The 27,344-nt window shown below is 36.0% G+C and overlaps 1 protein-coding gene across 5 annotated transcripts in view; it reads right to left on the minus strand.

The window, feature by feature from the left end:
- The window catches only part of MTDH (metadherin), a 59,038-nt gene that overhangs the window by 18,003 nt on the left and 13,691 nt on the right, over positions 1-27,344 (minus strand). The window contains exons 2-8 of one of the 5 annotated variants that reach the window (XM_080802356.1): positions 26,687-26,788; positions 12,397-12,481; positions 11,526-11,702; positions 10,043-10,108; positions 8,431-8,667; positions 5,573-5,659; positions 3,243-3,341 (exon numbers count right to left, since the gene is read on the minus strand). In XM_080802356.1, coding sequence (XP_080658482.1) covers positions 3,243-3,341; positions 5,573-5,659; positions 8,431-8,667; positions 10,043-10,108; positions 11,526-11,702; positions 12,397-12,481; positions 26,687-26,788 — 853 coding nt within the window. The remainder of the gene's footprint in view (positions 1-3,242; positions 3,342-5,572; positions 5,660-8,430; positions 8,668-10,042; positions 10,109-11,525; positions 11,703-12,396; positions 12,482-26,686; positions 26,789-27,344) is intronic. The other 4 variants (XM_080802357.1, XM_080802358.1, XM_080802359.1 and 1 more) reach the window with 4 other exon arrangements.

Consider the following 27,344-nt stretch of genomic DNA (forward strand, 5'->3'; position numbering starts at 1 on the left):
AATAAAACTACTTTATAAATCAAGAGATCACCTAAACATAAAAGTTGTCACCAGACTTCTAAACACATAATTCTTAAGATTCATGGGCCTAATATGCTAATAAACTTTCCTTTAAGGAAACTATGCAGTATAGTTTAATTCACTGAATAGTTTTCTCCATTTATAAACAGAGTAACTTCTCATTTCTCAAAATTCTCCCATTGGTTTGCAGATATCTTTTCAAATAGCTGTATTAGTGTCTTTTCAAAATGGTAAGGGACTTATCTATTTAATTTGCTTGAATAATGTTTTAGGTTTAAGCATCTCATAGCTAATCACTTATTTTATCTCAGTAAAAAAAAAAAAATGGCTGTCAGTCGTTTTTGGTCAGAACTTATTTTAGTATTAACTTTAATTCAACAAAACAATTATGTTAGAAAGACTCCAGTGTTCAAACAGACAATACTAATTAACTCCACTGAGTAGACAAATGTTGCCCCAGAAGAATATCAATAGCACCATAGCACTGATTGAATATTTACTGTATAATCAATCAGGCAGTGTTCTAGGTGCTATAAATATACTTTATCATTTAATTCTCTCACAGCTGTGGGAGAAGAACTATTCTTTTTACAAATGATGAAACTGAAGCATACAATGACCACGCTACACACCTGCCTAAGGGTAAAGGCTAAGTATTCAAACCCAAGCAGTTGGTCCTCAAAACTCATGCTCTCAACCCCGTAACTATGCTGCAGCAAATTCATTCGCTCTGGTGTGCCAACAAAAACAAAATTCTATCAAAATCGGACTTATTACAGGGGTTATGATGATGTTCCTTTACAAAGATCAAGACAACTAATAAGATCAACATTCTCTTTAAAAAAATGTTATCTTGGGGCACCTGGGTGGTTCAGTCGGTTAAGTGGCTGCCTTCGGCTCAGGTCATGATCCCAGGGTCCTGGGATCAAGCCCCACGTCGGCTCCCTGCTCGGCGGAGAGCCTGCTTCTCCTCCCCCTCTGCCTGCCGCTCTGCCTACTTGTGCTATCTCTCTCTCCGTCAAATAAATAAATAAAGTCTTAAAAAATGAATTAAAAAAAAATGTTATCTTCTGTAGTTCAGAATCTTAATTTCACATTCAAGCATTTGGGTAAATTCAGTGCTTTTGTCAGGTAATGATGTTTATGCCTCAAACCAGACGGTCAGTATCTTAATCAGATCACACTATTAAATGTAAAGCTAGTGTATGTGTGTACATACACACACACACACATATACATACTCTGTGGATTAGTTATCTCAAATACCGAGTCACGAACCTTGTAAATTTAGAAGGAATAATTAAGTTCATGGAGTATCAAAATTAGCTACATTAAAGATGATAACACAAAAAATAAAATTCATAGAGAAAAAAGAGGTTAAAGAGAGACTTTGGACTTAAAAGACTTCCAACAGCCTAACCACTGAAAGATGGTGTTTCTGATACTTTTAACTTGCAATAGTGTCCTGTGGATACATGCTTTTTCTTCAGTCTTTTATTTTAGCAGCCAATCATGTTTTCCATGTCATAAGAACTCTAAAATGGATAAAAGTGGAGTTACTCTGTGCAGGCAGGGAAACCTAGAGCTCTGATGGCTTGGATGTCCTCCGCCTCAGCCCCCAGCTGCCTCGCTGCTCTTCTCTAGCATTCCTATAACCGCTCTTCAATTCTATTCTGCACGGAGCTGATCATTCTTCCCAAAGTACAGAGACTTTATTCCCCCCAAAATCGTTATCTTCACATCCTGTAATACCTTAGGGATTTACATGGTACTGTATAATTTGCAAAAAGCTTTGATGTTCATTCATTACCACATTAAAACTTCACAATGATCTACAGAAGTAGATGGGACAGATTATCTGCTCCATCTTACAGCTCAATTATCCAGATTCCAAGGTAAGTGTTGAAGTCCAAGCCATACGAGGTACTATGTATTAAAGTAAGGACTAGAAGTAGGAAATACCTTCCCAGGGAGCACGCCAACCCTACTTCCCTAATCTTTAGCCAGCAATTCAAGGCTTTTTACAGCCTCATCTACCCTTTCCACCTCACTTCCTTTAATCTGCAAGAATTGTGCTTCAGTGAATGTATAGAGACTAAGCAGCCTACAGACTACTTTTTTGTACTGCATTGCAAGTTTACCTCTGTGATTACAGTCATCACTAAGGCTGGACCATGTGGTGATTTTAAGAGCATGAACTCTGGTGTCAGACTACCCAAGTCTGATACCATTTCCTCCACTTAGCTAGCTGTGTGACCTGGGTTAGGTAAGTTTCCTTTGCCTCAGTTTCTTCATCTGGAAAGTGTGGGGGAAAAAAACAGATACCTCGTAGAACTGCTGTAAGCATTACAATAAGCTAATAAAATGCACAAGACTTAGACCAGTGCCTGGTACAGTCAGCTATTTGCTCTTATCATTATTACTACTGAATGCCTGTGTTTTATAAAGCACTGCACTAGGTACCGAGGCTCCAGGAGTAATGGGAAGTTCCTAGTTTTAGAGGGTTTCATTTCAACTCTACTTGAAGAAACAAAAGATATTCTTCAAGAATTTTTTTTTTTTTTTTTTGCACTGGCCAAATAGTGGAGAAGTCCACAAGGTAACAAATAAATGCTAAATAAATAAAAGGATGGCTGTAAAAATTCTGAGAAAGGAGTACATTTTGAGGTTTGACGTTGCAGGGGAAAAAAAATCTTATTATTTTTTTTTTTTAAGTGAAGATGGTGTAAGTTCTCAGAACATAAAAACCATATTCTTTTCCCTTCCTCTTTTTTTTTTTTTTTTAAACTAACTCTTGTCTTTAACCTTCCTAAGCTTCCAGTGGGAATCAGGCTAAGAAAATGATTTTATAATATGAAACTTGCATACCTCACAAACTGAAAGCCATTCCTATATATTATATTCATTCTATTAGACTAAAACTAATAGGAGAAACAGAACATTCATTTAAAACAAAAAAATTTAAAATAAAAACTACAGAGCAACTATAAGAAAACATCATGTTTCAATATTGCCTCAATCACAAAAAGTATAAATTTAAATTCTACAGATATTCAATCATTAGTTTACAAGTACTATACACATTTAGTATTAAATTATATTACTATGGCCTAAGAGGTGAAAATTAGGATTAAAAATTAAAACATAAAGCATGAATTTAGGGTGCTAGAAAGAAATTCTGAAAAAACAAAAACAAAAACATAATTTTTAAAAGGACATACTTAACCCAGACCATTCATCATCGATATAGGGTTGATTACGGCTAACATCCCACTGATAATCAGAAGTGGTAGAATGAGAAACTGGCTCAGCAGTAGACCCTTAAATGAAAACGAATGCAATAAAATTAAAAATGGAATTTTCTAATGATGCTTCATAACAATAGTTCTATACTTTGCACACGGAGTTTAAATTATTTTTTTTCCCCTAAAAGGAAAAATTCAGACATTAGAAAAAGAGTTAAGGAAAAGTAGAATTGAGGGTAATTTCAGATTAAGCATGATAATCACTTGATTGAATTAACTGATTGGATAGTATATATTGTCCTTAGTATCAATCCACTAGATTTTGTCTTTTAAAATACCTATTTTAAACTGATAATCTACAAATTTCAAGGTGAAAAAAAGTTATTTTATTTTTGTTCTTAATGAAAAATAAAAAAGCATAAAAGAAATCCTGAATGTTTCAGGATATGCCTATAACCTGAGAGAACCCTAAAAGAGAGAACTAGAAAATACCTGGGTTTGCGGGAACGTTCTGCCTAAGAAAAAGTTAAAGAAGCATGATTATCTAGAAAGGTGAGACAGAGGGAAGGGAAGCTGGTGGTTTAGAGATCAAGTTAAGTTCAGGTGCACTTAAAGAGAAGAGACTATTATCTTCTAAGTATCTTCTAAGTTCCTTCTGTCTTCATTTTTGGGGAGGAGGTGGGGTGAGAATGGGGTCACACAGTCTTTAGAATCTGATGAAAGCTGTGATGGACTACTGTCCAGAACTTACACAAAATTTTGCAGATAATTTTGGGGGCACAGAAATTCATGGGTGCCAGGTCAAAAATCCTTGTTCTATAGCTATAAATTCATTTTAGAATGCAAACATAAAAGCAGGGATTCTCCATCAGGGATACCTATACCCGAGACCTTCTGAATCAGAATTCCACACGTACTAGAACCCTTGGGAGACTCTGATACTCACTTTGGATTCAGAGCCACCGATACAAAGAAATGGTTAAGAAAACCTGTTACCATAAAAGACTTATATATAATTAGGTCCTCTTATAAAAGTCCTTCCTAACTTACACGTTTTCACCTGGTTAAAGATATCTTACCAGCCTTCCACTAATATAATGGCTTGTTACACACTTAAAATAGTTACATATTTTTTAATATAAATTTTAACAGGTAGAATAACCCTATAAACTCATGTATAATTAGCATATTAGCTGCCTATAAGCACCACAGTAACACTATTGCTATTTCCTTAGTAGCCCACGCTGCTTTCTCTTTCCCTGAATATATGAAGAGAAGAGCATCTGTGCTGTGCCAAGTCATCAAATGAAAGGCAATTAATTCCTATATCTGGAACTGAAATGTAGTCTATGAGAGCAGGGGTTGGCAAACTACGACCCACAGGCCAAATGCAAACATTCCCTTTTTGTGTGACCCATGAGCCAAGATCAGTTTTTATATTTACAAATGACTTTAAAAAAATCAAAAGAATAGTATTTCAAAACCAGACACAGCCATCTGTTCATGTATTCTCTCTGGCTGCCTTCCGGCTATAGTATCAGAACTAAGTAGTTCCGCAGAGACAGCAGGGCCCACAAAGCCTAAAATACTTATTATTGTGCCCTTAGAGAAAAAGTCTGCTGACCCCTCATTCTAGTGACTCCAGACACTGTGGAGCTACCTAATTAGTAAACTGGGTCCATGAATTCCACAGTGAACAAAAGGTTACAAGCTAAACACCTCCTACATTTATGTAGTATTTGTTAAGTACATTGGACTTCTTTAGGATTAATAAAAGGCACCTCCATTTAAGTAATGCTGAAATGATAACAGTTTATTAGTAACACTGTATTTTCTAAATCAACAGATACTCTAAGTAGAGTTATTATGTGAGGGTCTATATAACCTTAAAGGCTTACATATAAACTCATGATGAGTAAAGGCAAATAGAAATCACAAGCACAAGTATGGTAGAAATACGCTAGTAACAGAAAAGTATCATGAGCCTGAAGGGAAGGCCTTCTATTTGTATTTGTCTGTGTGCCAAGGAACTTTCAGTTATGTTAGGCCACAGAATCTAACTATCTTCACAAGAGAAAGGAACCAAGCCACCTATAGTTAAGAATTTAGGTCTTCTTTTCTTCCCTTTTATTAAGGCCTCTGCTACTTTCCTTACTCATAAGTTTAAGGCATTAGGCCTCTGCTACTTTATATTATATATTATTTATGTTGACAGCAGTACTTGACTGTTTTTCAAATAGCATGAGCTAAAAAGAATTTAAACAGAAATTCTTTTGTTAACTAAATGAAAGACTATTTTCACATACCAGAAACAGCAGAGTTAAGTGTGAGAGATGCAAAAGAAGAATTCTGTTCAGAGGTATTCATTCCCCTATCCACACTAGACCAAGCAGCTGTTAAAATAAAGAACGTCACTTGGAACCTTCAATTTGCAAAAGAAAAGTTGAAAGATATGTACAGATTTAAACTATGATGATAATAATATTTAAAGATAACCTTAGAAATCAGGACAATACAGCAATAGCTTCTATTTATTGGATGTCTATTATAGGCCAAGCTCTTCATACCAAACACTAATCCTTAGTGTAAGCCTGCTAGGCACAATTTCAGAGTAGTTAAGGGACTTTCTGACAGCCAAAAAACAGCTGACCCATGACTGGAACTTAAGCTGATTTCCAAAGCCTATGTCTTTCTCCACTTTAGCAAGCTACCTTATTATTTACCATAATTACGCTACTACTTGGAGCCAGGCACTGCACTTGGTACTTGACATTCATTACAGCCAATCCTCACAACTATTAAAATAGGAGGTTCATACAGGTTAAAAAACCAAGCCTGATTTCCATAAAAGTTATTATGTGGGAAAACAGGGATTCATTCCAAATAGGTCCATTTCTACTAGTCCACACTCATTCCACTATATTATACTATTTCCTCAACATTTTCAAGATCTTTCTTACTTACATAAATGAGTATTTTAAGGAATATATATATCCATGAGACAAGTCACACCAGTCTTTCCTTAGAGATTCACTATAAACCCAATTTAATATAGTTCCCCTTCAATTTCAACAAAGGTACAAATCCACCCAGGCAGGAACTCTAACCTGCTGCTTAATTTTATCTGTAGCAATCACTAAGCAAATACCATCTAATTTATGTCCTAATTAGGAAAATGCTACATAGCTTTTATAAGTAAATTGCAAATATCTGATAAGGTCATAGTTTTTAACATTACTTGATAAAAATCTGATGATCTTTTGTTAAATATGAAAGGGTGCTTTAAAGCACAGACATTTCTGCTTTCTTCACTATGGAAAATGAGGCTGGGAATTAGGGACTGTCTTCTTCCAAACAAATTCTGGTACTTCTACACAATTTCTGGACATTCCAAGGAAGAACAAGTTTAAAAATAATTGTCAGTAAATGATCTAGAGTTGGCTTCCTGGGGACAATAGTCAACATGAGTCTTCTTAGACTTAAAAGTGACGGGAAAAGCAAATAACGCTGGAAGAAAGTTTTTTTCCACTTAACCACTAAAAACCCTGTAGTGTCTATTGCTCTCCCAAATAAAAGAACTAAAAAAAAATATTTGCAACAAGCACAACAGAAAAAAAGTGTACATTTAATGTACAAGGAATTACAACTTGATTAAAAAAAAAACAACAAACAAGAGGCCGTTAGACAAATGGGCGAAGAACATGAATAGACAATTCATAAAATAGAAATGATCAAGAAAGTTGTGAAAAATATTCAACCTCATTACTGATTTTAAAAAGTTAACCAGAACAATTTATGTATTTTGTATCAAGTTAGGAAAGATTTTTTAAATAAGAATACCCAGTCTTGGTCAGCACATGATAAATGGCACTCATATTGATGCTGACAATATAAATTAGAACTACTCTCCTAGAAAATACTTTGACGGGGCACCTGGGTGGCTCAGTGGGTTAAGACTCAGCCTTTGGCTCAGGTCATGATCCCAGGGTCCTGGGATCGAGCCCCACATCCGGCTCTCTGCTCAGCAGGGAGCCTGCTTCCCCTCCCCCCACCGCCTGCCTCTCTGCCTACTTGTAATCTTTGTCTGTCAAATAAATAAATAAAATCATAAAAAAAATCATATTAAAAAATGGGAAAAAAAAAGAAAATACTTTGACAACATGTCATAGAGCACTGTATGTTTATAGTCCCTTAAACCCAGTAACATCACTCCCAAGGCTCTATGCTAAAGAAATAACCCAAAATATAGTCAATTCAATGTTATTTACAATGGTTAAAAAGCAGAAAAAATTTTTTTGATAATATGGGAATAGTTGAATAATTTATATGCTATGCTTATATAATATATTATAGGGCTTTCAAATAAAAATACAAATAGGAAAAAAAATACAAATAGGAAAATGTTTATGTTACTATATTAAGTGTGTGTGTAGGGGGACATAAAATTGCATATCCATTTTAGATTATGTAAAACAAAACAAAACAAAACAAAACAAAACCCAAAAAACTACACGGGGAAAAAAAGACCATTAAAAAAACAGTGGCTGTCATTGGGTGGTGTGAGAACAGTGGGATTTTCCTTCTCTTTAAGTAGTTTTCCATATTAAACATGGACTTTTCTATAACACACACACACACACACACACACACACACACACACAGGAATTTAAGTTGCTTTTTATTTGATGGCTTTCAACAAGCATCAGCTTCTCAACTACTGTCTGTATCTTTAAAACCAACGAGGAAAAATTAATTATAAATAGGCATTTTGCAGACTGTGAAACAGTATAAAAGTGGATGCTGTAAACTACTTTTATTATTCTTATTTAAACTCAACAGAACTGTTGAAATTAATTAAAAAGTCTGCTCACACATTACATTAATAACATCACCAAAAACACACAAGTACACCCCTTAGCTATACTGATAATCGGATGACAATCAGATAAAAAGTATGTCAGAACACTAAGTAAAGCTACTACTGACTTTTTTAGTTCCCACTTTGCTCTATGTGAAGGATTTGAATGAGTTACTTATTACTATTACTTCTGTATAGCTTTACTCCTATTTTCTACTCATGGGTTTTTTTTCATTTCTCAAAAATTCAAAATGTACCAGAAAGAAGCAACTGTAAATGAACTTAAAATTTTCCAACACTTCTTACCAATGCCAGAAAATATTGAACGGTCACTCCAACTCCTTCCCCAGTCTTTTCCATTTGCATTAGCATCTCCAGTGTCTTGGCCCCAGGCAGATGGCTCACTTTTCCTCTTGCCTGCAGAAGCAGGTGAAACAGAGTTCCACTTCTCCTCACCTGCACTGATCTGTGAGGAGAGTTTTACAGACTTTTCATTCCAGCCTCCTCCATTTACAGTGAGGTTTTCGTTCAATCCTGAAGAAACTTAAAGAAAAGAAAAGAAGGTTAAAAACTGATAAAACTGGGATATTTTCAAATTTCTCTGATTGCCTGGTTTATATTTATCACTCCTTTTATCCCCTACTGTCCTCTAAACGGCTTGAGCTTTAAAAATAAAAATGAAAACTCTTAAAAGTGACATGACCACCATGAATGTTTTTTAATTTAAAAACTAAGAGTAGGCTTGAACTTTATATATTACTGATGCTTTCAACAGCAGAATGACTTGCTCAAAGAAAGTACAAAAGAGCAAACAGGAAAACAGCACATATTCTGCTGTACTCAGAATACTCACCCACTAAAAATACGAACACTTCTCCTTAGTTACATGCCCTTTTCTTAAATATTTATACACACACGTATACACACACAAACGAAGTATAAGGCAGTGATTCTGCAACCTGGCTGCACATTAAAATCAACTGAAAAACTTCTTAAAAGTAGACACTGGGGCCTCAGCCCAGACTAATTAAAATCAGAAGCTCTAAGGGTGCTTGGCTGGCTCAACTCGGTAGAGCATGTAACTCTTAATCTTGGCGTTGTGAGTTCAAGACCCATGTTGGGCATAGAGATTATTTAAGAAAATAAAAATAAAATAAAATAAAATAAAATCAGAGTATTTATATGCTGGTACATGTATGTATGTGTGTGTGTCGTTTTTCAAAGCTTCCTAGATGACTATAATGTGTAGCCAGGATTGAGAACCAGGGAATGAAAGGAAGCTGACAGGATTAAAACAAGCCTGAAACAAGAAGGTGCTTTTTCATTTCCGAGTTTATATTTTACTACCACACTTTTAGTTTTTAGGTAAGGTATACCACTCTATGTAATTCAATCTTTACCATAAATGAGCAAATAAAATGTATTTTCTAATTGTGAAGCATGGTATAACTTCAGACTGTAGTCCATTATTGTAAAATATTTGATATTGTTAAGGATGCAATTTGAACAATTACAGGTTTAAGATTTTTTTTCTTAATAAACAGGGGTAAAATATTTTATCCCATAAATGCCTATATTGAAACCAAGTCCTCCCCCACCCCAAAACTTTCTTTTCTCTATTGGCTTACACAATGCAAGCAAGAATAAAAATCGCATATAAACTATTACTAAAAAAATGTTTTTACATATGGGGAGAGGGAGAAACAACTAGAACATACCAAAGACTGTTAGAAGTGGGAATGATTTTTCTTTTTATCCATTTTCCAAAATCTCTGGATTGTGATTATGTTACTTTAGTAATTAAAAATCATTTCTAAGCCTTTTTTTCCTTCTGTATCATTCATGTGAGGAAAGAGACATGTATATAAGTTTCTATTCTGATGGGCCTTCAATTTAAGTTACATGTAATTTCTCTCACCCTGAAGTGTAGAATCTCCTTTTCCAGACTTAAAGTTGCTAACTTGAACATTTAGATGAGAATCACCTGGTTGAAATAGAAATAAAATTTATTTAATACTAAATAGGCCACTATGCACATTAAATTAGGAGTTAACATACAAATTTATTTTCACTTATTATTTTTAAGAAATTATTTCTTCAAGTACTAAATTCTTATATTGGAAGAGAGTGTTACTCACAACATACTTGACATGTCCTTAAGGAACTGAGTTCTACAGTTACCACATTCTTAGTCAACTAAAATGGCAATATAGGACCTGGAAAATCATTCAAGTATATGTGGAGTCTGCTGTTCTGTAATGTTTATGAGATTCTTTTAAATAGGAACTGGAGAACTGGGGCTTTGTAATTGGATTCAACTTTGCCACCTCTCAACAATGCCAGCTGCCTTTTCAATAATCCTGGAAGCAAACACATCCAACTTAAAAAGAACACTGCCAGTATTTGGGACCAGGACTTAGGAAATACGGCAAGGGGTACGGCAAGGGGTAGAAAACATATTGTAACAAAGATACCATTTCTCTGACACTAAAAAGCATTTAATGATTACAACGTATCAAAAAACCAGCACGACACAGGATTGTCCTAGCAAGGAAGGCATGCACAAGACAGTGAAAAAGGGTCACCAACAGAAAGAAGCACTAAAGCATGGCTAATATGTTTAACAGTGAAAAAGCATAAATAGAAGTCATTGCTATATCAAAGCAATAAATTCCAGCAAGTCATCAAGCAAAAAAGTAAAAGGTAACAAGGCTAAGAAAGTGGCCTGGAGACAAATGAGGGGTGAGGAGGCAATTAATAAAAAGGTGAAGGAAGAAAAGTCAATGCCCAAGTTGAACGGTATCACTCTGCAGATGGCAATGTAAAGAGCTTTAGCTAAGAAGCCATCAGTATTGGATAGTGTGAGCACTTGAAATACTTGGGAAGAACATTAGCTCAACAATCTCTGAAGTTCCAGTCCAGCTTTATCAAACACCTATGGCATTCTCAAAAAGTCAGGGTGATAAGAAGTCCAGACAGAGCCTGCACTATCCAGAACATGCTTGCTTCATCTTGGAATGAAAGCATCCAACATGCAGGATTGGTGACAAATAATTTTATTTAATAAATGTCTTGTCCACTAAAAGAAACGGAGATGTAAAAGAGCTGGGGCGAAGCAACGCACACAAGAAAAAAAGGCAACATCATTTTCTCATGTGACTCAAGGCAGAAAGGCAATTTTAATTCAGCAGGCCATTCACTGGGCAGTACGGAACAAGTAACAAACACTGCTAGTTATCAGGTAAACCAGTATGTGGTCCACAGTGCTCTCACGAAGAAGGGTATATCAGCACAGTGATGTAAGCAGTTCAAAATAGTCAAATTTTGACAGAATGATATTTTGTACATCTGATTAAAAGGAGCTGGATTTGATGTATGACTCTTATGTTCCACCAATATACCTTTATTCTTCTTGGAACCAACAGGAAATGATGCAGTTGTAAGTTGCTCGGTGGTAACTGTGATGGTATTTTCTATCCCAGGGATAGTTGAATCCAATGAACCAGAATCAGTCTGCACCTTATCACGTTTACGCTGCTGCCGTTTCTCTCTGTGACTAATTTTAGTTTCCCAGGCTCCTGACATAGCCCCAGAAAAAAAAGTGTTATTCAGTAAAGGGGAAGACAAAAAGTTGTAGTTTTGAGGGGGGAAATGGGGCAGGGCACATAAGATATCATGATAAATTTAGAGAGTAAGCTAAAACCCCAGAGTACTGTTTATATTAATTTATCCTAAGAATTTATTCTAGTCCCAATATGTTGTTTCAGGCAGCTAACTGCCATTATTATTTATTCTGGTAATTTTTATCAACTGTCATCTATGATTTAGGAAAAATGAGAAATGTAAGTCATGCTGTATGTCTTTTTATCCTGCTGGAGAGAACGGAAAATGTTATAAATAATTACTAATAAGTGGGTTTATTTGGTGATGACAATAAAGGGCTTCCTAGGGATAGTGTATTTAAAAACAAGAGGGGGGGGGAGTCCAAATCAAAGAAACAAAGACAAAATAACTGCCCAAAACACTGAGCTAGACCTTAAATCTCAAGGTGGTTCCCTTCAGGAAAAGCACTATTAGATTCTTAAGTAATTTAGATTAAAAAAAAAAAAGAAGTGTTTTCTAACAATGTCACAGATCTGTACATTAAAATCTGTAATTATTAAGAGAAAAGCTAGATACAAGATTAAGCGATACAAATGCAGCTCTTATATAATGTACCATGGTAAAAAAGGATTAAAAATTTCTCTATAGTCCTTTCACTTGCTCAAGTACCTTCATCAACTTCCTTTCCATCATGGCGTGAACTGTTTTGCACTGCTTTAGCATCTGACTTTGATTTCTTCTTATTTTTCTTTGACTGAAAGTAAAATAGAATGTTACTTAATACTTCATTATGTTTTTGAAAAGGTAGGAGTCAGTAAGATACATAATGAAATGTATGATGCTGACAACCAAAAAATTTAATATTTGATTAAAAAACTTAACATTAAATGGCAATAATAATATGAGGTTACCATTTATTGAGTGGTTACTCTATGCTAAGTACTTTGCACTCATTTTCTTCATTCCCTAAAAAAACTCACTACAGAAAGTATTATTCCCATTTTAGAGATGAGGAAATGGAGACTTAGAGCTGTTAAATATTAAATAGGCTGTCTGGGGTCACATTAAGTGTTAGTAAATGGTAGCATCAAATTAGGAAATAGGTCTATCTGACTCCAGTATATGTGCTGCCGAAGCGAGCACGGTCTGACTCCAAAGTCTGTGCCCTTAGATACATGCTGCCCTAACTTACATTATAAATAAGGTACTATAATACAATATGTTCAGAACAATAAAATAAAGACCTACTGTTAATGTTGAGAAAGAAAATGATGCACTGATTATTGGTTTTTGGATTTCATAAAGCACATTGTTGGAATACCCTATTGTATAGCAAATTAGTGAGTCAACTGTACAAAGCAGATAGTATTTTGTCGGTTTCAGAGCAATGTGAAAATACCTAGGATTTGCATGTGGTAGATGGTTAGTAATTCATTAGAGAAAATACCTTTACACACACAAGATACAGATATTTTGAAATAGCCTTCCAATTCCCTTCTAATATTTTCTCCTCTTGAGAGTTCATTAAAACTTTATAAAGCCATGATTTCTATACTTAGATTAGTGCTTCGAGAAGAGTGCTAACATTCATGAAATAGTGATTTTATTTATAATTTGTATTCACTCATTTAACTATTTGTTGAGACTGGCTACATATATGTATTATTGTACACTATCTGGAAGTTAAGTTTACCACCAAAAAAAGATTGTATCTAGATAGTTAGTCTTTTTCATGGGTAAAGCAGTAAATGATAGTTTGACTAAGCAATAAATGACAGCTCTTGACAGTGATTAAAAATCCTTTGACAAAAGGGGTATATAATAAAATTATTCAAAACCATGTTTTTTATTTCCCATAGTTGATTTGTACCTGTTTCTTGGCATGGTCTCATGAACATGTAACACATCTCGAGTACTGCTTTATTACACCTACCAAACCAGGCTCATATTCACTTTATAAAAATTGAGATATCATCTACCTACCGTATTTATCCTTCTTAAGCATACAATTTGGTGGTTTTTAGTATATTTGAGGTTGTACAATTATCATCATTATCTAATTCCAGAATGCTTTCATCATCTGGAAAAAGAGACCTGGTACCTATTATTAGTCACTCTCCACTACCTTCTTCCCACCTGCAATCACCAGCAGTCATCTTCCTGTCTGTCTCTCACAGCCACTCTTAAGTAAACACAATACATGGAGCACTTGTTAATTACAGCCTAAAGTAGGGGTCAGCAAACTTTTTCTATAAAGGATCAAATAGTAAATATTTTAGTCTCATACATATTTCTACATGTAGCAATTGAGAAACTCTGCTGCTATAGCACAGAAGTAGCCATATACAATATATAATCGAATAGGTACAACTGTGTTCCAACAAAATTTTATTTACAAAAATAGGTACCTGGCTGGATTTCGGGGGCCAGAGTTTGCCAACCCCTGGTCTACAGCAGCACTGTCCAATAGTAATATACTGCAAGTCATGCTTGTAATTTAAAATTTTCTAGCACACAGGTTAAAAAGCTAAAAGAAATAGGTAACATTAATTTTAACAATATATGTAAATCAACACTTTCAAAATACTATTTCAAAATGTAATTAATATAAAAAACTATTGGGACGCCTGGGTGGCTCGGTTGGTTAAGCGGCTGCCTTCGGCTCAAGTCATGATCCCAGCGTCCTGGGATTGAGTCCCACATCCGGCTCCTTGCTCGACACGGAGCCTGCTTCTTCATCTGCCTCTGCCTGCCACTCTGTCTGCCTGTGCACACTCTCTCTCTCTCTAACAAATAAATAAATAAAATCTTAAAAAAAATAAAAATAAAAAAACTATTGATAAGACAGCATAACAAAGAGTGCTAAATAGCCATCCATGGAAGTAGTTACTACATTGGACAGTACAGACCTACAGGAACTAACTAAAGTTAAGTTAGTTAACTTTAACCAACTTATGAAGTGCCCCCGCTTCATTATTTTTTAGTAATCTTCTAAATTCATGCATTCTAATTCCTTAATACTTTTAATATTAAAAACTATCAAACCTGACAAAGGTATAGAGATTTATTTAAATGAAGGCCATGCTTTCTAAGACATGCCATTAATTCTTCCACCTCATCTTTTAAGTAGGCAAAGATTTTTGTGGAATTTTTTTTTAAAAGATTTTATTTATTTATTCGACAGAGATCACAAGTAGGCAGAGAGGCAGGTAGAGAAAGAGGAGGAAGTAGGTTCCCTGCTGAGCAGAGAGCCCGATGTGGGGCTCGATCCCAGGACTCTGGGATCATGACCTGAGCTGAAAGCAGAGGCTTTAACCCACTGAGCCACCCACGCGCCCCATTTTTGTGGAATTTTAACTAGTAAAATTTAATCTTCCTCAGCACCAGTTGTTCCTGCAACTGAATCTGATGGTTCTACTTTAGTCTGGCATTTTTAACAAATGGATTCACTAAAAACACTTAAACTTAAAAAAAAATGGTGGTATTGCTATCACTTATAGATGTTTCTAATTAACCCAGTTAAGTCTCAAAATAACTCTATAAGGGGTGCATGGGTGGCTCAGTGGGTTAAGTGTCTGCCTTCAGCTCAGGTCATGATCTCAGGGTCCTGGGATCGAGCCCCGAATCAGTCTCTCTGCTCAGCAGGGAGTCTGCTTCCTCCTCTCTCTCTCTGCTTGCCTCTCTGCCTACTTGTGATCTCTGTTTGTCAAATAAATAAATAAAATCTTAAAAAAAAATAAGTATTGAATCTTTTAAAAAAAAACAAAACTCTATGAGGCAGATGCTATTATTCCTACTTTACAGATGAGAAAAGGGAGGCACTGAGTGGTTAACTAGCCAACCCCAAGATCACATAATTATTAAGCGTCAGAGTTGGGATTTGATAAGCATGCTCCAGAACCTGGGCTGCCATGCTATTTTTCTGTTAGAAACTGCTCCCGAGCTGTTAAATTATGCAGGTATGATAATTTTCACAAGTAATAGATAATTTTAATAACAAAATCACACAATGATGTAAACTTCTCAGAATACCCTTCATTGCATGAATTTCTTTAAAAAAAAAAAAAAGTCAGCTACTTTCTGACACATCTTATTAAAGTTTTCTTAACACTGACAGGACAGATTAACTACAAATTTTTCCCCAAAAGATCTGCTAAGTAGACAACCATTTGTCATTATTAAAAAGGTCAACATATTTGAAACACTTGAATTTTAGTAAAAGAAAAATGTGTGGCTCGCTTTTTAAGTTGGTCAGCTTTATGAAAGTATTTTGACATATATAATAAATCAATCTCTTCTTTGTAGAATAAAGGATGATTCCCACCTGGCCCTTACTATAAGTTAAAGGCCTCATTTCCCAATTTACAGTCTGGCTTTATACCTCTTTTGCCACCATAGATTTCTAGAAATAATGTAGTGAATGAATTTCATGCATGGTGCTATAACTAAAATTTCATCTCCCTACTCCCCACATTTTATTTTTTTTTTTAAATTAAATTTCAGTTCATGTGGGCTCTCCATCAGTGGCTTTTATTTAGTTTTCCACACCAAAAAATCTAAATTAAGTCATCTTTTCTTGAGAATGTATCTTTGTAGGTATTTTTTTTTTATCTTCAGTTGCTCACAAAAGTAGTTCTTTATGCATTTCATTATTGAAATAGAATATGCCAAGTTTCCCAAGTGTAATGTCAGAATCATTTGTACATTTTTCCAATTTGCAATTTGCTCTGCTACTGATTTACTTAATTCATCAGCAACATTTTTACGCTGCACCCAACAGTATATGCTGATGAAAGAATGTGTTCTGGTTGACTGTCATACTGTTTTCTATGAATTTTATCATGGCAGAAAGAACAAGTGTTTCCCCACATACGTCTTTCCCCCTTTATTTTTATTTTTTTTAAGATTTTTTAAATTATTTATTTATTTGTCAGAGAGAGAGAGAGAGAGAGAGAGCGAGCGTGAGCGAGCACTGGCAGACGGAGGCAGGGGAAGAAGCAGGCTCCCTGCTGAGCAAGGAGCCCAATGCGGGACTCGATCCCAGGATGCTGGGATCATGACCTGAGCCGAAGGCAGCTGCTCAACCAACTGAGCCACCCAGGCGTCCCCGTCTTTCCCCCTTTAAATCAGAAACCTCAAGAGTGGTTTCTAAGGGGGCACCTGGGTGGCTCAGTGGGTTAAAGCCTCTGCCCTCAGCTCAGGTCATGATTCCAAGGGTCCTGGGATCAAGCCCCGCATTGGGTTCTCTGCTCAGTGGGGAGCCTGCTTCCCCATCTCTCTCTCTGCCTGCCTCTCTGCCTACTTGTGATCTCTGTCAAATAAATAAATAAAATCTTAAAAAAAAAAGTGGCTTCTAAGCATTCATAACTATATTTAGTAAAATTCTGTCCTATTGGGTACTGAATAAACAATCATCTTTAAAAAAAAACTGCAGAGGGACGCCTGGGTGGCTCAGTCGGTTAAGTGGCTGACTTCAGCTCAGGTCATGATCCCAGCATCCTGGGATGAGTCCCACATTGGGCTCCTTGTTCAGCAGGGAGCCTGCTTCTTCCCCTGCCTCTGCCTGCCACTCTGCCTGCTTGTGCTCGCTCGCTCACTCTGACAAATAAACAAATAAATAAATCTTAAAAATAAATAAACTGCAGAGGCCAATCTTCACATTTGGAATGCTTAGATATCCTGCTGACTGAGACAGTTTCAGAATATAATTAGCTAAAATCTCAAGTCACAGTATAAATGGTCAAGGTTTCTATTTCAAAAATCTACCTTGATGATTTCAATTTTTTGTGACCAATTTCTTATCAGGTCTGATTAAATCACCTTAACCTCATGATGATGTGGTTGACAGAGGTCTTAGTAGGAATAGCAGTGCCCATTTTATCTAATTGTTTATTTGCATTATTATCATCCACAGTCTGTAGCTTCTTTGCAGCCTGTTCACTGAAGGTTAGTCTGGTTTAAGCTGGGTAACACAATCAAGAAACCCACAGAGTTGAGCACATATCAACTGCAATCTGTCAAAATATGTTATGAGAAAAGAACCAATGAGGGCATCTTTCCATTGCAGCTTCCCGTTCTCAGATCTGGCCCATGTAGCATCTTACTACTCTCTAATATTCCAAATGAGGATGCCAATGACTAGCCATACATTGATACATTGAATAAAGCTTAATTTGTTTTAATAAAAAACTAAGTATAAATAGAAAGTCTAATATTTTCTTCCTTTATCCCAATGGCTTTTCCTGTGTACTTCACTTTGGAGACAATGGTCTTAAAAAGCACATGTTGAAGTAGTTCTAGGACTACAAGTAATATGCTTCTGAATTCACAGAACTTAAAATACCAAAAAATTACAGGCTGCTTATAAAAAAAAAGACAAAAAAATGACTTCCATAAATAAGTTCATCTTTTACCTTTACCTTCCTGACATGAACGAGTATTTTTAGTACAACACCCAAAGTAAGTGATAACACTTATTAGAGCAGCAAAAGGTGTATGTTGGCAGCAAAAGTAGATCTACTGAAATGGCTAACTGCTTCTTAGCAGATTTTGTTTAAGGAATTGTGAAGTATTTAAAAAAAAAAAAAAAAGCAGAGCAGTGTTCAACTCAACTTAGGGAGTCTAATTTAATATTTGTACGGAGACAAAAAGTATTATTAAGAGAGATACTGTACAAATTTTAAGTTAGAAGATACTTTATTTTGCAATTAATTCTTTATACCAAGGTAGGAAGCCAGATTCTAAATGTAATCCTTACTCAATTTCTTAATTGTCTGGGAAATACTGGTCCTTAAAATTTCAGTGAACTGACACAACTAATATTTAAAGCCCTATAATTATCTAAAGCCACAGTTGACAAAGTCAGGACTGATAAAGGAAATGAAGCCTGAAAAAGAGGAATGCTGAGTATTTCCTCAAGGTTATAAGTGGATACTATGATGCTTTTGTCTGTGGACGAGTGGCTAGTATGTAAGATTTTCCATTAATTTGGGGTGCCTGGGTGGCTCAATTGTTAAGTGTCTGCCTTCAGCTCAGGTCATGATCCCAGGGTTCTGGGGTCCAGCCCCACATCTGGCTCCCTGCTCACTGGGAAGCCTGCTTCTCCTTCTCCCACTCCCACTCCCCTTGCTTGTGTTCCCTCTCTCCCTGTGTCTCTGTCAAATAAACAAACAAAATCTTAAAAAAAAAAAAAAATAAAAGCTTTTCCACTAATTCATGGCAAAAACTATTCTGTTTCTGAGATTTTTGTTTTTTCTCTTTCCACCGTGTCAAAACTGCTTTTTTTGGGGGGGGGTAATAGTGACAGTGGTTTTATTTTCTATCTTATTTTTTTTTTAAGGGTGTGATTTTTCTAACATCTTTACAACATAAACTGATAGAATTTTTTTTTTTAAGATTTTTTTTATTATTTATTTGACAGAGCAGAGAGAGAGGAAGGGAAGCAGGCTCACTGCCAAGCAGAGAGCCCGATGCGGGGCTCGATCCCAGGACCCTGAGATCATGACCTGAGCCGAAGGCAGAGGCTTTAATCCACTGAGCCACCCAGGCGCCCCGGTGACAGTGGTTTTAAAAATGTACATACCTGACAAAATTAAAAACCTCTTAGTTGGTGAAATGTGTTTTGAAAACTTCAAATGATGCCACTTGAAAATCTGAAACTACTGCTTCAGATCAATTTCATCAACTTTCTGCCTAAGCAAATATGGCAAGTCCCTGTTTTACACTGCTCCATGTTTAGCACTATTTATTTTTCTCAGTTGTCTCAAACATATAAATAAGCTGGGCATGGTTAAATGGCAAAGGATGGATGGTCCAAAGAGTGTATTACTTACATTTTTCTATACCAGCAATTCTTTTTTTTTTTTTAAGATTTTTATTTATTTATTAGACAGAGATTGCAACTAGTCAGAGAGTCAGGCAGGGAGAGAGAGGAGGAAGCAGGCTCCCTGCTGAGCAGAGAGCCCGATGCGGGGCTCGATCCCAGGACCCTGACACCATGACCTGAGCCGAAGGCAGAGGCTTTAATCCACTGAGCCACCCAGGCGCCCCTATACCAGCAATTCTTAATCTAACTTGGTGACACAATATAAGGATGAGATTAATTATAGAAAGTGTCACAAACCTTTTTAAAAGTGGAGAGAGTTGCAACTGATGTTCCCCCTTTCCTGGCAGTGGTGGTGGTGGCGGAGGCAGTGTAATTTAAACTAGAGCCAAGACTATTTTACTCACTACTATTCTGATGCATTTTCCTGAACGCAAGGAAGAAACAGGACTGCAGGAGCAGGGAAGTGCCCACACTTACACTTCACCTCTTTCTCCTTACCCTGATTAGTTATATCTTCTTTCACAGCACTAACCACCATCTGACATGAAATAATATATTTGCTTGTTTTTAATTGTCCCCTTGCCCCATTTTATCCTGTTTTACTGACCGTTACATTCCTAGTGCCTAGAATAATGTACCTTGCAGACAAAAGGTATTCAATTAATAGTTGGTTAATCAATGGAAGAGCCTCAAAGGAGACTGGATTACTTATGGCCCTGTCTGCCCAACTTTCACTGGCCCCAGAATAAAACCTCTGGGCTATTATATCTGTACACTTGATTCCATCATACAAGCTATTAAATTATTTAAATATGTTTAGTGTGATCTTATGAATTATGGCACACCACACAAGTTGTATGGCTATCAACCCAGAATCTTAAAAAGAAAATTATAAGAAGCCTTTCTTAACTCTTTTATCTAGCCCCAAACTCTTTCCCAGATGTGGGCCTCATATTTCTAACAGCCTAATAAATTCATTCCACTTGGAGACCCCATTTTCACAACAATCTTATTACGTTTAAAACAAATTCATTGGGGCACCTCGGTGGCTCAGTGGGTTAAAGCCTCTGCCTGGGTCATGATCCCAGGGTCTCTGCCTACTTGTGACCTTTGTCAAATAAATAAATAAAATCTTTAAAAAACAAACAAAAACAAACCCAAAAAACCAAATTCATTATTTTATTGTATTTTAATCCCCTCTTGCTTCATACAACTACAGCATCATGAAAAAATGATGGGCTAGTGTGAAAGTCCTGGTTCTGATCTCATTTCTGCTGTTTGCCAGTTTAGACAAAAAATTTCTGCTATTTGTCAGAGTTTAGGAGCAGAAGTGAGGTTTCTCTGGTAAGATATTCCCTGTTTTACAGAAAATACTGTGTTCACCTTAAAGGGGACACTGAAAACTAATTCCTTGGATGGGAACCCAAGACTCATAAAGCTATAGATTTTATAGCCCAAGGAGCCTGAAAGGTCAAGAGTCCAAGACCTATACAATCAGACTCAAAGCATTCCAGATAACGAAACATTTTAGTGAACCCAAAAGACTATATTAGGAGTTTAAAACAGGGTTTCAGTAAAAAAAAAAAAAAAAAAAAGCCAGGGAGTAAACATTTTAGGCTCTGCAGACTATAAGGCCTCTGTTACAACCATTCAACTTTGCTGCTGGGAGTACAAAAGCAGCCATAGACAATAAATAAGTAAATAAATACTGGTGCATGTTCCAATAAACTTTCAAAAATAGGCAGAGAGCTACACATGGCAAATAGGTCATGGTTTGCCAATCCCTGGTTTTAAATTAGTTTCTAAGATGTATTATGGAAGGTAAAACACAAATGTATGTAAGCTCACTGGGCATTCTGGTGTTCTCTGTTTTGCTAAGAGCTGCTATATCTACACTTGTTTAAAATCTATGATGCCTTGGAACAAATTTGCCTTTGGTTCTGAACATTGATCACTCCCAGAGGAGTGGTTCTCAAACGTCTTGGACATAGGATACTCTTAAAACAGACTGAGGATGTCGAAGAGCCTTTGTTTATGTGGATTATACCTACTGATATCTACCATATTATAAATTAAAACAGGTATTATTTGGATATATAGTATTTAAAAATAATAGACTAATTACATATTGTATAATTACAACTATATGAACAATAGCAAAAACATTTTAGTGAGAAGAGTGGTATGCTTTACATTTTGCAAGTATCTTTAGTGTCTGGCTTCATAAAAGACAGACTGCATACCTGCTTTTGCATTTAATTTTACTGTGTGATACACAATTTGAAGCATATGAAGACAATCTGGCTATATACACACAGAAATGTAATTGGAAAAAGAAGGATTGTCTTCAGAGCTTTTTCAGATAATTGCATTCTTCTTTGCTATTACACCAAAGATTTGTGGTTGACAGGGGCTGGGGTTAAGGGGAAAAGAGGGGAAAATGAGGCATAACTGGTAATGAGCAGAAGATTTCTTTTTGGGAAGAGGAAGCAGTTCAAAAACTACATGGTGAGAGCTGTACAACTCTGCAGAAACACTGAAATCTTACACTTTCAAAAAAATAAATTTTACGGTATATCCAGAATAAAGCTGTTTAACAAAAAAGAAAGAAAACCAACGTGTGTGGGCTTAGGGAGGCTCAGAAGTAGGATGAGAGACAGGCAGGGCCTTTAGGTTATGTTCAAGGCTGTGGAGTAAGAGCAATGGAAAGTCGTGAGGAGCTTTAAGCAGAGGAAGGAAAAAATGTTACGCCAAAACTTCTCAAGTGGTAGTTTCTTAAAAATTGTTGCAACATGAAATCTGTATCAGTGAGCTTTCTCATACTCTATTGGTCTATCTTGCATTTTGAATGAATCTTTTACACTTGCTTTGTAACATGCAAACGTTGGTCATTTGGAAAATATGGGTTCAGTGAGTTACACACATCTTCTAAAATATTAAAATATTCCATTATATACAGTATTTTTAAAAATCACATTTGTTAACATCACAACTGATCTCATCAGAAAGTCTTTAGGCACTGGGATGCTGCCAAGCTCAGGGTGGCAGATACAACTTTTCCAAATTCCTAATTTTCACTTGGAAATAAATCATTGTGTCATTTGCAATAAATAATAAATGTAGTTTTCCTTGAAGTGACAGGATCTTCTTGACTGTTTTTGAGAAAATGTCTGCCAATACCCAAGTCTAAATCACCATGGCCTCTCTATCAGCTCTTCTTTTAAGTTAAAATGGATGAAGTGACTAGTCCAGACTGCAGCTCAACTGTATGGGTGTTTTTCCTCAGGACAACCCCTGTTCTTCACTACATAGCACACTATACTTCCCATTTCATCATATAAAATAATTAAAAAGCATGTGTGCAAAGGTCAAGATTTAATAAAACTAATCATGATCATTTTTACAGCTTAAGGATACTCTTAAGTGAAACTAGCATTCTTCTTCTTTTTAATTGTGAGTGGATTGCAATAAAGAATACAGCTACTAGTGGTTTGGTGTCACCGTCATGATTTGTGCTAGCAATACCTGCTATTGTTTTTGTACCATTAATACAAATTCAACCCAGCAAAAAAGGCAAATAATGTCTCTATTACTATAAAAACAGTTTTGTCTTCCAGGACCCAACAAAAGGTCCCTGATACCCAGGGGTCCATAAACCACACTTTGAGAAATGTTGCCTGCACAAAATTGAGGGATCATTGTTTACTAGCTATGTATTGCTAGGCAATCCACTGAACTCTTTAATGAGCTGGATTTGAAGAAATGATTATATTCTCCTCCATCCCCAACCAAGAGTTACTCAACAGAGGATTAAGAGATGTGCAAATATTTGTATTATTGTAGCATTATAAGATGCAAGAGCTTATTATTACTTATAATGAGTGACATTACTATTTCAGCAGGACCCCACTGACTTTGTCCTGAACAACCTGACAGTGACCAAATTTCACACATTTTTGTTTCTATTGTCTCTCTTACTGACAATCTTTAACCTTCTACCTTAATTCAGACCATCATAATCACTGATGAAAGCCTGATTTGTTTTCAAAAATGTTGCTGCCGGGACGCCTGGGTGGCTCAGTTGGTTGAGCAGCTGCCTTCGGCTCAGGTCATGGTCCTGGCGTCCTGGGATCGAGTCCCACATTGGGCTCCTTGCTTGGCGGGGAGCCTGCTTCTCCCTCTGCCTCTGCCTGCCACTCTGTCTGCCTATGCTCACTCGCTCTCTCTCTCTAACAAATAAATAAATTAAAAAAAAAAATGTTGCTGCCAGCGGAACACATCTATTTTTATCATACCCCCACCCATCCTGACCAGTCAAACTTGTCTAGGGCTTTCCACTGAGTATGTCTGAATATGTTCTTTTGCTCCAGCTGAAGTGTGTGATTGTGTTCATTTGTTCCTCTTACCTGCCAGAAATGGCCTCCTCACTTCCAGTTACTGAAATACCACCCCCAACCTTGAAAGTCCTATTAAGTCAATCTTTTCTAGCCTCCCAAATAGGATAATCTTATTCCTCTGAATATCTGGCACTCAGAGACTTGTTAACCTGCTATCTTCTCTTGTGCTTGCATTTCCTAACTAGACTGCAATCTTTCTGAGAGTTAAGTACGTCTTCCATTCTTCTTATTCCCTTCAGCATCTAGTAGCACAATGTATTCAGCCTAGCTAATGGTCCTATATGGGTTCTGCTAGAGGCCAGTATCAACGAAGCACTGACCTTCACAGCCAAATAAAGACCTAGAAAACTATTGTACTTTAACTTGCTTTATAGACCCAAGGTCTGTAACTCTTGTCATATATGGTTTTTATCAATGTTTTTCTCTGTGAGGTTTACTCAAGTGACAGGGCAAGATATTCAGTATCACAGCTGAGAGGGCAATTATTCTATAGGCAAACTGTACCTCTCAAATTGCCCAAGATATGGCTCTGAGAGGAAAACAAATACACAACAATGTGTATAAAGCTTTATAAGTAGATCTACGACAAGCATCTTACAAAAAAATAGAAAGTCTTAAAAAATACATTTAAAATACACAAAAACATACACAGTGCAAGAGCATAAAAAATTAACTGAAATGAGCTCTCTTGGACTGAAACAAGTTAAAAAGCATAAATTCCAAGATGCAGATGGCAAAAAGAAACACTAGCCATGAGTTGCAGCATTTACTACTATGCAAAAAGTCAAATCAAAAAGGCAGCAAACCAAAGGCAGAAGCTCTGTCCTGAAAAAAGCAACAGCAACTGAAAGGAGGCGGTACCATCAAGTGATTCACAAGTGCACGGGCTTTGGCACCAGAACGAGCGGGATTCAAATCCTACTTCACAAACTATGAAATGAGTGAAACTGCAAAATCCCTCTATGCCTCAGAGCCCTTATCAGCCTTGTAGAGTTTATGAAAGGATCAGAAATCATACAGAGCAAAAAAAAAAAAAAAAAAAAAAAGAAATCATACAGAGCAGTAAAAAGCACAGACTTTGAAGTCAGATGGGTGTAGGGTAGAACTATTTTTAGTAGCTTTGATAAGTTATGCCTCAGGTTTCTTATTTGTAAGATAGGTATAATACCACCTCCTCAGTGCTCTTGTGAGCATAAAGTAGCATATAAATTTTCTCTAAGTCTTAAAAGTACACCCAGTGGGTACTCAGTAACTTGTCTCTACTAGATACATGTAAATATACTCATACAGATACCTCACCTTGCATAGTGCTTGCCATATTACAGATACTAAACAAATATCCATTACTATAATTATTTTCTATCACTAATTTCAGAATGATTATAAACTCTAAACTGTAGTTTTACATCCTTATACACCCAGTCTATATATGATTCATCAATCAGAAATGGATGGTAGTTCATCTATCATTCTAACTACAAATTTTTCAGGATAATTCAGGAACTAGAAGCAAGAACAAGCATAAAATGCTCACTAGTAGAGAGAAAACCCAGAAATAAAGAAACTTTAGATGGAAGAAGTATAAATCCATATTAGACATATGAACTACTCATTCTGTAAATTCACAATCCTGAAATTGTATCCTTATTTGCTAATACAAGTCATTTACTATTTATTTTTTGGCCAAAGGCAAAATCAGGCATAAATTTAACTCTTTCCTACAACTATCCTTCATTTTAAGCCATTCTACCTGCAGCTATCGTGGCCCTAGACCAACTGTATTGGCTTATAGGGGAGAACTGATCTTGCCAGTTTTTTAGACATTTTGAAACTGCAAGCATTAAGAAACTGTAGCAACCATTCCATACTACTATTCTGTAGGACTGGAATGTTGCATGCTAATTCCTAGAAACCATTTACCTACCTCTGGTTATTTTTTGTTTTGTCTTTCTTGAAAAGGAGTTATGCATGTGTAGGGTTTTAAAAGGGGGGAGGGGGTGAGCAAGTAATTAATATACCAAAAGGACTTAAATCAAAGTTCCTCTCCCACAGCAAAACAACCCACTGTTAACAGTTTTTTACATTTTGCCTACTTGCAAACTAAACTGAGTCAAATAAAAACTGGGTCAGTTCTAACACTGAAAACTGAAAACTGAATAAAATCCCAGGAATGTACAATTTATGGGGTATGACAGGTTGTCTTATTTGGAAACTTAAGAGTGCACATCTAAACCCTTTAATAATTATAATAATAATGAATATAGAACATTCTCTTTTGTTAAACAAAGTCAAACTGCCTAATAAGAATTATATCTCCATCAGAACAGAAATTTGTTTCAACCTTTAACACCACAGAACATTTTGGTAAGCTCTTCATGTTAGAAGTGCACTGTTAACAAAGATAACACAATTTGGTTTTCAAATAAGAGGGATGTTACATACCTGGAATCTTACTCATAAAAGATGTTCAACTCATGAGTAAATTATTTTGGCAAAATGAATTTAATAATGCCACAGCATGTTTAAAATACCTGGTGATATCCTTCCTTTTAAAAGTAAAAAAATAAAACAACTTACTTAGACCTGCACCACCTATCTGCTATAACAAACTCAGATTTTCAGTTGTCCTTAAATCGGGAGTATACGTACACTTTTGTGAAACAGAAAATCATCATTTTTATATGTTACTCTCTTTATTAAGAGCTTTGCACATAATTTCATATGTTCCCAAGCTTACCTTTTCATTTTTCTTATCTGTCTCTAAGGGCTGCTTTGTTGTAATACTTCGAGGAGTTCGGACAACTTCCTCGTCAGCCACTTCAACAGTCCGTCCATTAGGCTGCACAGGCAACAGAAAGAATCTTGTTATCAAACTACTCGATAGGTCAAACCAAAGATTTATACTCAGGAAACAGAACATACTACAATCAAATTCTACCCTGACCCAAATCTAACAGGTTTCTCTATAGCCATGTTATCTAAGACCTGGCCTACTATTCATAGTAACTGTGTTTCATAATATAATTACTAATAAACCTACAAACAAAACTCTGTACCACAATATATTTTCTGTCCAACAAAAAATAATGGACTGAAAGCAGGAAAACAGGGGACTAAACTGTATTTGCACTCTGTCAATAAGTTATGTCATCTCCGAATGTTTCAGTCATTGTCTTTGAATCTTATTTCTACATATATAGAATGACAGATCTGATCTACTCAAAATTCGGCACACTTTGTCAGTAAAGGGACAGGAAATATTTTAGGCTTTGTGGGCCATACTGTCTCTGCTGCAACTACAAAACTCTGCTACTGTAGTACAAAGGCAGACATAGATGAATAAATGAATGAGTTTGGCTGTGTTCCAATAAAGCTTTATTTACAAAACATAGGTA

This window comes from Martes martes (assembly GCF_963455335.1).
Source record: "Martes martes genome assembly, chromosome: 4".
Lineage (NCBI taxonomy): Eukaryota > Metazoa > Chordata > Mammalia > Carnivora > Mustelidae > Martes > Martes martes.